At 45.2% G+C, this 13985-nt stretch overlaps 1 protein-coding gene across 24 annotated transcripts in view; it reads right to left on the reverse strand.

The window, feature by feature from the left end:
• Window positions 1–13985, reverse strand: part of DLG1 (discs large MAGUK scaffold protein 1) — a 428909-nt gene that overhangs the window by 401439 nt on the left and 13485 nt on the right. For all 24 annotated transcript variants that reach the window (XM_074963286.1, XM_074963276.1, XM_074963269.1 and 21 more), the window contains exon 3: window positions 6826–6992. In XM_074963286.1, coding sequence (XP_074819387.1) covers window positions 6826–6992 — 167 coding nt within the window. The remainder of the gene's footprint in view (window positions 1–6825; window positions 6993–13985) is intronic.

Consider the following 13985-nt stretch of genomic DNA (forward strand, 5'->3'; position numbering starts at 1 on the left):
GAAACTTAGACAAAACAAAGCAGCAACTCTGCCCACCGCAGGCTAGAGCTCCCAAAAGCTTTTCCCCTTGCTTCTCTCAGGGCTAAAAAGAAGACGCACTCTTTCCTTAAATTCCCCAGCTTCAGGGCCTACTGCAGGAGCCCATCTCCATCCTGCAACTCCTGCTAACCAAACCCTCAGCCTTTTATAGGGATCACAATGCACAGTGAACTGTGGAACTATTTGCCAGAGGATGTTGTGAAGGCCACAACTATAACAGGCTTCAAAAAAGAACTAGGTAAGTTCATTGAGGATACGTCCATCAATGGCTATTAGCCAGGATGGTGCCCCTAGCCTCTGTTTGCCAGAAGCTGGGAATGGGCAACAGGAGATTGATCACTTGATGATTACCTGTTCTGTTCCTTCCCTCTGAAGCTCCTGGCATTGGCCACTGTAGGAAGACAGGCTACTGGGCTAGATGGCCCTTTGGTCTGACCCAGTATGGCCATTCTTATAGGGTTTTTTTGTTTGTTTATTTTTATGTTTACCTGACCACTTCCCAGCTGGGTCTGATAATCTATCAGTGTTGGTGGTCCCAAGGCCCCTGGTTCTTAAAAGGGGCAGTCCACTTCATTACACACACTCAGCGGTAATACTATTTTAAAACTTTTTCTTTGGGAATTTTTATTGTTTAATTATAAGTTTCATATGTGAACTGAAAAAATGTGACAATCTGGAAAATCTGTCAATGCACAACTTATGAATTCTAGTCAATGTCATAAAGTTGCTGAACCCATGGACTGCTTCTGTGGATACAGAAACAATCACCTGCTGTCAGGACTACAGCACATCCCCCCCGGACCAAGTACAAGGGGGGCAGGGGGAGGAGTAAGACCATAACAGTAGGCTATTCCAGTGGAAACACCTTGGCTATAATGGGTTGGCTGAAACTGGAAAGCCAGTTTTCTCCAACTTTTCCAGAAGTGGCTGGGGTTTGGAAAGTGGAAAATCCCCCAACGCATAAGGAAAGAGAGTTTACTTACTTCTACAGTAACTTGAGTTCAAGATGTTTTGTTCCTATGTTGCTACACCATAGGATGTGTGCACGCCAATGCACTCTCAGCCAGAGATTGTGAACAGCAGGGTCCGCAGATCCAGGCCTGTGCAGAATTCCACACAGTGCTCCCATATGAGGGTACATAAAGAGGCACAGAACTGCTGCCACTCCAGTTCCTTCTCGACCATGAAGCTTAGAGAATCCACAGCAGAGGGGAAGGATGGTGGGAGGTAGAGCACTCATAGGGTATGTTTACACAGCAAAGAAAAACCCGCAGATGGCCCATGCCTTCCACACTGTATGGTCCTAAAGCGTGGGCCCAGAAGCCTATACAGCAATGAAACAGCCTCACACTCAAGCTCCATGAGCCCAAGTTAGCTGGCATGGGCCAGCCACGGGTAGACATATCAAGAACTCAAGTTACTGTACAGGTAAGCAACTTCTCCTCCTTCGAGTATATGCCGTTCATGCTATTAGCCAGGATGGACAGGGATGGTATCCCTAGCCTCTGTTTGCCAGAAGCTGGGAATGGCCGATGGGATGGATTTCTTGATTACCTGTTGTGTTCACTCCCTCTGGGCCACCTGGCATTGGCCACTGTCAGAAGATAGGATACTGGTCTAGATGGACCTTTGGTCTGACCCAGTTGGACGTTCTTATGTTCTTGTGTCCCTATGGGTCCTCCAACATAGGAGCTCCCAAGCAATATCTCAATGTGGAAGCAGACGCTGAGGACGTAAATCCTTGCAGGACTGCTTCAAAGGTAGTGTCAGTTCTGGATGCAGGTATAATGATGTAATGTTACGCAAACATGTGAACTGATGACCAGGTGGCAGCCAGGCAGATTTCTGCTATTGAGACATCCTTAAGGACTATAGAGGTGGACTGAGCCCTACAGGAGTGGGCTGTGACTCTGTGTGGGAGATGTATCCCAGCCATTTTGTAGCATGTCGAGATACAATCGGAAACCCATTTTGAAAGTTTGAGTGGAAACTGGCTGACCATTCATCTTTTCTGCAAAGGATACAAAGAGTCTGGGGGAGGCCCTAAAGGTCTTAGTCTTGTGAAGGTAGACGGCAAGGGCTCTCCTGACATTTAATATGTGAAGACTAGCTTCCTCTCTTGAGGTATGAAGCTTTGGATAAAATATCAGTAAATAAATACCTTGGTTGATATGAAATGCCAACAAGATTTTAGAGAGGAAGAGAGGATGTGGGCACAACATGACCCTGTCACGACAGAAGGCAGAGTATAGTGGATATGCCATGAGTGCCCCACTTTCTCCCATTCTTCTGGCCAAGGCAATGGCTATCAGAAAGGAAGTCTTGAAGGGAGAAGTGGGAGACAGAACAGGTAGCCATTTGTTCAAAACGGGGTTCTCCTAAGGCACTGAGAACCAGAGTGTTGACTGGGCCACTTAGCCAGAGCAGCTCCTGGCGTGCCAGTTGTCTAGATATGGAAAGACTGCAATGCCCCAATGATGCAGGTGAGCCGCTACTGCTGAAAAACACCTGTGGAGAGCCCACAGGTGAGGGGACATACTGGTAATGTTCCAAGAACAGAAAGCACTTGTTGGAGGGATGCATAGCCACATGAAAGCACGCATCTTAGAGGTCAAGAGCAGTGAACCAGTACCCCAGATCTTGGAATGGCATATCAGTAGCTAGCATTATCTTTTTTAAGCGCTGCAATAGGGCATAGGTATTACGATTCCTCTTTTGGAAACCATGAAATATTTGAAACAGATCCCTCCCTCTGATTTACTGCTTAGCAAGAGAGAACTGGCTCAACTTCCCCCAAATGCAGGAGGTACTAGACTTCCTGCTTTAGAAAAACCACCCAAGAAGGGTCCTGAGGCGGGGATGGAGGGGCAGATGGACTGGAAATGAATAGAGTATCCTATGGCAACCCCCTCCAGGATCCATTTGTCTGAGCCAATGAGCTCCCCAGCTGGTAGGAAGTCAGACAAGTGGTCTCCTGAAGGAGGTGCTAGATGACTGAATCTAGCAGCAGAGCATCCAGAGGGAGAAGTTCTTTGAGTCCCACAACCAGGTTGTCAAAATGGTTTCTTACAAGAAGGTGTAGAGGATGGTGTTCCCCCTTTTAAGGGTCTGGGTCTCCTTCTTGGGTACTCTGTAGATCTAGCATAGATCTGTTGTGAATGGTACTGGAATGGTCTAGAGTAAGTGCTGTCTGAGACTTGCTGAAATGTCTGTTTCGGGCACATATATTCCCAGCAACTGCAATGTTGCCCTCGAGTCTTTAAGGGTGTGGAGCAAGGAGTTCATGTCATCACTTAACAACTTAGGCCCTTCAAATAAGAGGCACTCCACAGTATTTTGCAGTTCCTCGGGAGGCCAGAAGATTAGAATCAGGATGCCTGTCACGTAACTACTGCAATGACTAAGGACTGTGAAGTCATGTCAGTATTGTTGAAAGATGCTTACAGAGAAGACCTGGTGACCAAATGAGGGCCCTTGTGACAGCTGTTCAACAAAACGAGCAAAAACTTTGAATAATTGTTTTAAAAAAGTTATATTTTGCCATCAAGGCCTGGTAGTTCACAACTCGAAATTGAAGAGCTGCTAATGAACAACATTTCCTACCCAAGAGATGTGGGCATTTAGACTCCTCCTCAGAAGGTCTGAAGCATGTTTGACTACTTTTCCTTTACTGCATCTTCCACCAGGGAGTTGGGAGTAGGATGGGAGAAGTAATACTCCATTCCCTTGGCTGGAATGTAGTATTTTTTATCTGTCCATTTGCAAGTGGGAGGAATAGTGGCAGGTGTTTGCCACAGAGTACATGCCGGTGACAACAGTGCCTTATTGATATGTAGGTGATCTTATCCTGGGGAGTTATATCTAAAATGTCCTCAGTGACTTAGAGATGTCAGACAGTACCGAGGTAAGGGCTTCTCAGTGCTAGTTAGCTTACGGTCTCTCAGATCAGAGCTTCTTAGGGGGTACCAGGGCTTCGGTACCAGTGTCAGCTGGAGAATCGGCTGTACCCAAGGTGGGAAAAGAGTCTCCTGAGAATCAGCTCTATGAGGTGACTTGCCCCTCTTTCTAGAACCTCTAGAAAGGTGCAATCTGGTTTTTGAGTGTTTCATCTCTGGAACTGCCCTTGTAGCTCCAGAAGTCACTGAAGCGGCCTAAGAGGTTGAGGCCAACATACCAGGTGGGGCAGGAGGAATAGAGAACATTCTATTAAGAGAAGTTTCAGTTTAGCCTCTCTATCTTTGAACCACAAGCAGACTTTACACTTTGATGGTTCGTGAGTTTCTCCGAGATACTAGAGACAACTTGAGTGCCCATCACTACGAGGAAAAGACCTGTGGCAGTTCTGATAAGGCCGGAACTCCAGAGTCTTAGGCATAACCCAGGGAACTGCCAGAGACCACAAGGGGCAAGAAATTTGGGGCAAACCCTAGCATACAATGTGCTACAACTAAAAAAAACAAATAACTAGAAAATAAAAACTATAACAAACAAAACAAAAAAGGGAAGTAAACAATCAAGGCGGGAAGTAGGTTGAAAGCAGCAAAAAAAATTACTCTGTCTCAAACCACAGGCAGTCAAGAAGGAACTGAAGTGGTGGCAGGTCCACGCCTCCTCATACCCCTTCACATGGGAGCACAAGGCACTGCACAGACCTGCAGACACTGCTATTTACAATCTCCGGTCAAGAGTGCACATGCACAAACACATGCTATAATGGAGCACCCATAAGGATGTACACTCGAAGAACAACCAAGGTGTTGATGTTAGCTTTTAAAACCAGACTGGGTGCCTGACACTTAGGATGGTCTACACTTAAAGTTTAAGTCGACACAGCTATGTTGGTTAAGGGCGAGAAAAACCCACATCCCTGACTGATGTTGCTATGCCGACCTAACCACCAGTGCAGATACAGCTGGGCTGAAGGAAGAATGCTTCCATCAATCTAGCTACCTTTCCTCAGGGAGGTGATGTACCTAAACCAACGGAAAAAGCCCTTCTGTCAGTATAGGTTGCATCTACACGACAGGATTATACCAGCATAGCTATAGCACTGTAGCTTTGCTGATATAGTCCGCATAGCTTAAGGTATGCCTACACTGCAGCCGTGAGCAAGCCTCCCAGCCCAAGTAGACAGCCTCACGCTAGTGGGGCTCAAGCTGACACCCTAAAAATAGCATCCGATTCCTTATGCACTCTAACCCCACCCACCCCCCTTTTTTTTTTTTTAAATCATTATGGTACATTGAGCATGTTTTCATTAAGCTAACTGCAGTGACACTCGGGTATTTTTCCTGAATGGTTACAGGTCATTAAGAACCTACTAAAGCATACAAGAAAAGTTCAAACTATTCATTTAAATGTGCACTACTTTACATGTGTCAACACAAAATTTCATCTCCCAATGCACATTCACCTACTTTGTAAGGTCCCCTCAGATGTTCTTCAGTTGTCTCTCGTCATGAAGAAACTCAATATATATTCTGCAAATTTTGCCACCCTATTTTTCATATTAAACAAAGAATCTTGGAGCATTCTTTACTCTTTTACCATGATGAAAATTTACCTTTTATTACTTTTTTCCTCTCTTAGCCAGTGTCTACTTCTCTCTCATTGCGTGACAGCTTCCACAACCACCTTTTATAAGAGATTTGTCAAAGCCCAAGTGCCAGCACATTCTCCTTTATTTTGTTCACATGCTCACAGTTTCTAGTAGATTAAAGACATGAACATGTGATGTGTAGATCATCTAGATGTCTTACAATTCTAGTTTTGCCATTTCAATCACTTTTGTTAAATATTAGGTAAGGTTCATTGCTCTACTTCCTAGAATCATATCTAGTGTATTTTTAAAGATATGTACAACATTTGCTACTTTCGATAAAACATGGAACCCTGGAACGAGGATTTTCAGCACAAACCACGCTCTTTAAAAGTGATAAATGTAAAAATTTTAACGAGGGAAGAATTCTAACTCCCCCAGGAGTAACAATATCCTAGTGCTAGCAATTTACACTGTCACACGGGAAAAAGTTATTTTAAGACTGAGATTTGCAAAGCCACCTAAGAAATTTGGTCCTCAAATTTCCTTTAAAATTAATGTGAATTGGATATCCAAAGCTCCTGTATGGCTTTGAAGATACCGCAGAGAAAAGGGCTGGAATTAATGTAGAGGCTGCACACTCAGCTCCTGTACTAGGAGGGAACGAACTGCTCAGCTTGACTCAGCCAACTGGACCTTTCTCCATTCCTTGATAAGGGTAGCAGCATATTCTTAAGAGTAACGGGAGAGGGCCACCAATACAAATTGCTGGGATTTTCAAGCAAAACATTTCAATGGAGTGAAATGCTGATAGATAGGATCCAATGCTGGTAACATGTTCTACACATGGCTAGATCTGATCTCAAGTTTGTATGGCTAGGCGTGGCGATTCTGAACTCATTAGTTATTGCAAAACTCTGATTTGAGAACAAGAGCCCCGTTTAAGGATACAGTCAAGAATCTGGAGTGCATACACCTCTTTTTGTTTAGTAAATACTCTCTTATATCCAATATTTTAAAAAGTTATTTCTACAATAGTCCTCCTGTGACTAAGACTGTTGATGGAAAAAAGTAATACAGGAATTTTTCCCAGGAATAGAAATACTTCTGACAAGAAGAGGGAGTGAGGAATAAGAACAAAACTATACACGAGTTGATATCTTCAAACCAGCAGCGGGTTACAGCTCATAATACAGGAAATGTTTGATCAAGAACTGAGATAAATAGGAACATCATACACACCATACCTCTATACTTGGGCTAACGCTGGTTGGCAGTGTTTCTGATGTCACTGTTGTGCTTGGAAGGCTGGAGAAATCCCAGGTATTCACAGGTTGTACTGGTTCAGATAGCTTAGAGTGATCAATACATTTTGGATTGTCCAGTAAGGTCACTTCATAAAATTCTTGAATATCTAGAAATGTAAAAATGGTTCAGAAATGAGATTTTATATCGCAGTACAATTATATTAGTAGTTACTTTTAGTAAGCTTTAAAACAATACACAAGACTATAAAATGTTTTAGAGCCATAACCAGAATAAAAACTGAGATGTAAAGCAGCATTGCCTTGGTAAAAGCAGTACATATCACTGATTGACTAATTAATACAGTACAAAGCTAACAAAAAACAAAGTTACTTACCAGTTACAACATTTCTAATTTTAAGCTTCAATTATCTTCTTGCAAGAAAAAGGAATGCATTTTTTTCATTAAAGAAAACTCAAATTCTGCAAATGTTTTCAGAATTATATATATTTTTAATTTCCTAAATGTGTTTTTATGGTGTCAGAATCCAGGCTTTGGGATAAATTCTGGAGCTATAGCAGTGTTTTGTAACTTGTTTTAGCTTCAAGAAGAACTGTTTGCTTAATTTACTGGCATTAAATCGTCGAGCAGGTCCTCAAGGAATCAATTCTGAAGCACTTAGAGGAGAGGAAAGTGATCAAGAACAGTCAGCATGGATTCACCAAGGGCAAGTCATGCCTGACTAATTGAATTGCCTTCTATGACGAGATAACTGGCTCTCTGTGGATGAGGGGAAAGCAGTGGATGTGTTATTCCTTGACTTTAGCAAAGGTTTTGACACAGTCTCCCACAGTATTCTTGCCAGCAAGTTAAAGAAGTATGGGCTGGATGAATGGACGATAAGGTGGATAGAAAGCTGGCTAGACTGTCGGGCTCAACGGGTAGTGATCAACGGCTCCATGTCTAGTTGGCAGCCGGTATCAAGTGGAGTGCCCCGGGGTCAGTCCTCGGACCGGTTTTGTTCAATATCTTCATTAATGATCTGGAGGATGGCGTGGATTGCACCCTCAGCACGTTTGCAGATGACATTAAACTGGGAGGAGAGATAGATACCCTGGAGGGTAGGCATAGGATACAGAGGGACCTAGACAAATTAGAGGACTGGGCCAAAAGAAATCTGATGAGGTTCAACAAGGACAAGTGCAGAGTCCTGCACTTAGGACGGAAGAATCCCATACACCGCTACAGACTAGGGACCGAATGGCTAGGCAGCAGTTCTGCGGAAAAGGACCTAGGGGTTAGAGGGGACAAGAAGCTAGGTATGAGTCAATAGTGTGCCCTTATTGCCAAGAAGGCCAATGACATTTTGGGATGTATAAGTAGGGGCATTGCCAACAGATCACGGGACGTGATCATTCCCCTCTATTCGACGTTGGTGAGGCCTCATCCGGAGTACTGTGTCCAGTTTTGGGCCCCACACTACAAGAAGGATGTGGAAAAATTGGAAAACGTCCAGTGGAGGGCAACAAAAATGATTAGGGGACTGGAACACATGACTTATGAGGAGAGACTGAGGGAACTGGGATTGTTTAGTCTGCGGAAGAGAAGAATGAGGGGGGATTTGATAGCTGCTTTCAACTACCTGAAAGGGGGTTCCAAAGAGGATGGATCTAGACTGTCACACATTTGCCTAAAACACAGCAGAATAATTGGCTGTGAATTATAGTTTTTTTTAAAAAGTTAGGTAAGAGTTCTAGATTTCTTTGTTCCAATTTAGGTTTTACTACGGAGAATAAAAACAAATTAAATATTACATTTAACACCTTCTCTGATTCAATGCACTTGAAGGCTGAAAGAAGTTACATATCTGTGATTTCAGATGGATTTTGGACACGTGCCCATGTATACGCCCAGATTCTGTATGAAATTAATGCCTGAGTTCATCTAGTTGCATATTTTGTACCTGGACATTTTTAAAAATTTCACCATGTATCAAGACAATAACTAGCATACAATTTAAGGTGCACTTTTTTCAGTGACAGTGTCCCAACTCTTTTTTGGGGGGGGATGGGGGGGGAGATGAACAGTTGAAGAAAAGCAGCACCTAAGGCAAATGGACACACTGCTCAATAAGGATTTCTTTGTTGTGTATCTTTCTTTGGTGTGTATCATGACTGCTTCCACCATGGATATTCTAGTTATGTGCCCGGAGAGTAAAGGTGAGCCTGTTGTGTTTCTTGTGTCTGATATTTATAAAGCTTCCTAAAGGTGGTTGGTGTATAAATCCCCAGTGACTTCAGGGCAATCGTCTTTTAAGAAGAGGAGTGCTTCCTCAGTCCTTGTACTGAAGAGCTCTATCACCTCAAATGGAAGGTCCAAAATGTTATCTCGAACCTCTGTGTCCTAGTCACTGCTGTGACCATCAACGTTGCAACTGTGTCAGAAACATCCATGGCTACTTGAAAAGTTATTCTGGCAGCCATTTTGCCTTCTTTGATGATCTCCCTTTGTGTCTTATGGTACTCTTGACAAAAAGGGAGTCACACCCTTTACCACATTGCTAAGTATAGCCTAAACAATGCATGATATCTTGCCACCCGAAGTTGCAGTGAAACAGATGATTAAGTTTTGCATCCAAAAGGTGTAATTTCTTGAGATCCCTTGGGCATGACTTTTGTTGATTTCAGGTTCTCCTGAACTGCTATGAGTACTAAAGATCATGCATTTGGGTGGAAATGAAAGCATTCAAAGTTTTTCAGAGGTACTTGATAGTATTTTTCCACCCATGTGGACCCAGGCTGCATGGCGGCCAGCTTTACCAAAGACTCTTTAGGAGTATTATCATACACTCCTTAAAGGGAAAGAACGATCCAACCTTGGGCTGATGTGCTTAGGATATCAAAGAGTTAATTGGGATCTCTACATTATGACATTCATTTCTATATCCAGGGTCCCACCAACGAAAGCCAGGAGATCCCATAATATGTAGGATTCTCCACTATCAGGGCAGAAGCTGGTGTGACGGAGGATGCAGTTTTTTTTGCTACTGCCAGCTCTTGCATGCTGATGTCAGGCTCAGTTGTTGAGGGTGTCGGCAGAGATCTACCAGAGAGCCTGATCTCTTCTTGGAACTGCAGGAAGGAGACCTACTACAGAACACATGGGATAGTGGACCCCAGAAGGGTCATAATGGCCTGGGTTACAAGGTAATTGGGCACTAGACCAGCTACATTGCCATTCACACCTCTGCTGGGCTTGCACCCTGTCAGAGGGATGCCTAGTGACAGGTCTAGGTTCATTCTTGTATGGTAGAGGAGAGGCATCCCTGCTTGACATAAGAGAGAAAGTGTGATCTGGTGACAATGACAGAGTAATACTCTTTGAACAGTGGTGCTCTATGGTAACATTCTGGGCCCAGGTACAGCGCTGGACATCGCCCCCAATCCAAAGGTTTCCCTGGAGGGGATCTAGGTGGCTCTCCAAGGGTGCATCTCAGGCCTGTAATTGGCACAGTTCAGCAGCCTTTGTTGGTGCCAATTTGCTGAGCACCACTCCCACCTAGGCAGAGGACTTAGGCTCCCTATCTCTGAAGGAGTGCTATCATGTTCATTGGATAGGGCATTCCCAAATGTTTGGAGACATGTCTAGGCTCCACTCAACCGTACCTTTCAATCTCACCCTTATATTAGGGCACTGGTGCTGGTTCCAATAATCGAGTTGTTAGCGCTGGGGGTGCTGGTACTGAAGACACTGGCATGTCAGTCAGCCCCAGAGCCAGTAAGGTGATCAACAACAGTGTCAAGGTCATGGCCAGGGCCAATGAGCCTAGTGCAGAGTTGGTCAGAATCACCATTTCCAGTATCAGTTTTGAGAGCATTTTCTTTCCGACTTTCTAGTCACTGCTCGACCCCAGGGTGTGGTGTCTATTCAAGGGAGCATTCGCTGAAGATGATTTTTTCCAGTTTGGAAGTGATGCGTTTCAACTTCACATCCCTTGACTTCAGAGACCTGGAGAAAGATTTGCACATTGCACTTACTGGGAATGTGACTTGCCCACAAACAGAATAGGCATCAATTATGCCTTTCAACCAGTAAGTACACCACAGGTTGGGGAGGGTTTAAACCTTCACGATTTGGAGTCTGTCATGTCAATAGGTACAGAGTGCCTAGCCCCGCTATGCGGGGGGGGCATACAAGTCGGGTCTTTTGTTTGGAAACATCCAAAAGTAAAGAAATAAACAAGGAGGTGGAGACAGACACCTTCACAAAATAGTTCAAAACAGGATAATTTTGAAGTTCAATATGAGCAGCAGATCAGACATCCACTGAGTATGAAAGAACTGAAGGAAGGTCGCCTGCAGTGGGATCCACACGCTCACCTTCAAAGGGTGAGTTTATTTTAAAGACAAACCTTGTAAAAAATCACTTGTACTGGAGATGTTTGGAACAGAAAATTGATAGGGTCTGAAAAATTAAAGTCATTACAAAAGCATATTTGCCTTTTGAGATTAACAGAAGACTAGACCAATGGTAAAGAAAAAATTAAGGCTAAACAAGCCAGTTTCAAGAAAGGGACACGCTAAAAGACAACGACTCTTGTGCCAAATAAACTGGGGTTTAGGAAAAAAAATCCAAGTATCTCAAATATGTTTTGTGGCAGGATACAAGCAAACAGGAGCGTTTCAGAGGGAGTAGCTGCAGATCCTCTGACTGCAGCTACAGATAGTTGGTGAGTTATATGTTTGGTCTGTTTGTTATTTGTCTCCGTAAAGGTCACACCAGGTGAGACAGGTCTGTTTGTGTCTGTGAAGATTACATGGCTGGCACCGTTGGGTCTCTGATCAGACCCAGCATTTGACCTCTGAATGGTTAATCCCTCCCTGACAGCAAGGAAATAGAGCAAAAGCAGCATCACTTGGTATACAAATCAGTAGCCAAGCAAACCCTTGACCAGAATGGGGTAACAAACAGGGGACTTTCAGAGGGTGTTTTCAGGAGGAACTGTGATTCCTTGTGTTCAAGTATGGCTCTACCACAGGTAGTGGATACGAACAACAAAAGAACTTCTGTGAAATGCCTTGGGTTTGCTATCTTTCTTTCTGTCAGATGTCAAGAGATTTCTGGTGCAAGATGTGTAAGGTGGTGGCAATACTAGAACAGATTCAGAAAATCGGTGCTACAGACACCACAAGGAGAAGATCAATGATAAAGGAACTGGAGAGGCAGTAGAAACTGAAGAGATAAGGTTGATGAGGTAATATCTTTTATTGGACCACTGGTCTCTCTAATAACTTGGGACCGACACGGCTACAACTACACTGCATAGAAACTGAAGCAGCTGACAGGTAATTTGATCAAGAGGGGAAAGAGAACCAGAAGCCATTCAACCCAGCTAGAAGTACTGAATTATCAAACATTCAGCTAGCCATCAGTGATGAGCCCATCACTGAAGGAACAAAAAACAAAGTTACAGGGGACATATTGATACGCATCCTTGTGATATGAAGCAAGAAACTACAAAAAAGGGTTTTCAACCATCCTAAGGTGGCAAGCAATAGTCATTGGTGACTCCATATTAAAAAAAGCAGACAGAATTCAGCAAGGGACACAAGGACAACAAGATGGTGTGCTGAATCCAGACATTAGGGTTTATAAACAAACAGAAATAAGCACACATTTTTAACAGTGAGGGTGATTAACCAGTGGAAGAAATTATCAAGGAAGGTAACTGAAACACTGGATACCTTTCTGGAAGATATCCTTTAGCCTAACACAAGTTACTGGGCTCAAAACAAGAGTAACTGGATGAAATTTAAATCATCTGTGAAACACAGGAGATCAGACTAGATCAGGGGTGGGCAAACTTTTTGGCCCGAGGGCCACATCAGGATGCAAAACTGTATGGAGGGCCGGATAGGGAAGGCTGTGCCTCCCCAAACAGCCTGGCCCCTGCCCCCATCCACTCCCTCCCACTTCCTGCACCCTGACTGCCCCCCTCCGAACTCCCGACCCATCCAACCTCCCCTGCTTCTTGTCCCCTGACCACCCTCTCCCGCAGGACCCCGCCCCGCCCCCCCCCGGGACCCAACTCCCTATCCAACTGCCCCTTCTCCCTGTCCCCTGACTGCCCCCAACCCCTATCCACACCCCTGCCCCCTGACAGGCCTTCCAGGACCCTGCCCCCTATCCAACCGCCCCTGTTCCCTATCCCCTGACCACCCCGCCCCCTAAACATACCCCCGCCCCCTGACAGACCCCCTGGGACTCCCACACCTATCCAACCCCCTCTGCTCCCTGCCCCCTTACCATGCAGCTCCAAGCAGCAGGAGCTCGCAGCCCCACCGAAGCCAGCCACGCTGCCCGTGCGGCGGCGTGGCTGCGGCGGAGGGGGGACAGCAGGGGAGGGGCCAGATGCTAGCCTCACCGGCCGGGAGCTCAACAGCCAGACAGGCCAGTCCCGCGGGCCACGCTGTACTTTACCCACCTCTGGACTAGATGATTAAATAGTACCTTGTGGCTTTACACTTCACAAATTAATTACTCCTCAGGGAATTCTGCACCACTGTGCAATGCAGAATTTTGCAGAAATTAACGTTGTGTGTGCAGAATTTCCTTTCCCCCACAGAAATGGGCTGCAGTGCTACTAGTTGCCAGTAGGAGCCACTGGACTCAGCAGAGCCCAGCTTGCACATACAAGACAATGCTGGGGGAAAGGAAAGGGAGCTAGAAGGTTCCTGACAGCTGCAGTTCCCAAAATGCCCTGAGGGAAGGAGAAGGTGGCAAAAAGAAACTCTGTGCAAGCCTGGGACCAAACATCAGGCTGTTTCTCCCTCTGGATCCCTGGGCTCTGGGGACAAGTGTCTGGACAAGGGGGGACTTCGCAGCTGGGTTCTGCAGAGGAAGAGGGCGTGTGGGTATCTGGGCTGGGGGTCCCCCGCAGTTGGGCTCTGGGAAGGAGGGGTTTTGGGTGTAATGGTTGGGTGTAATGGTTGGGAGGTCCCCCCACAGGTGGGTTCATGGCGGAAGGGTTGTGTCTGGCCCCCCGGGCTGGACTCTCAGGGGCGGGAGGGGAAGGGGCCAGAGAAATAGGAACAGGGTTGTCATAGGGATTTCTTTAACTCTGCTCCTGGGGGAATTTGTGTGTGTATCTGTCTTCATTGT

This window comes from Natator depressus, chromosome 9 (genome assembly GCF_965152275.1).
Source record: "Natator depressus isolate rNatDep1 chromosome 9, rNatDep2.hap1, whole genome shotgun sequence".
NCBI lineage: Eukaryota > Metazoa > Chordata > Testudines > Cheloniidae > Natator > Natator depressus.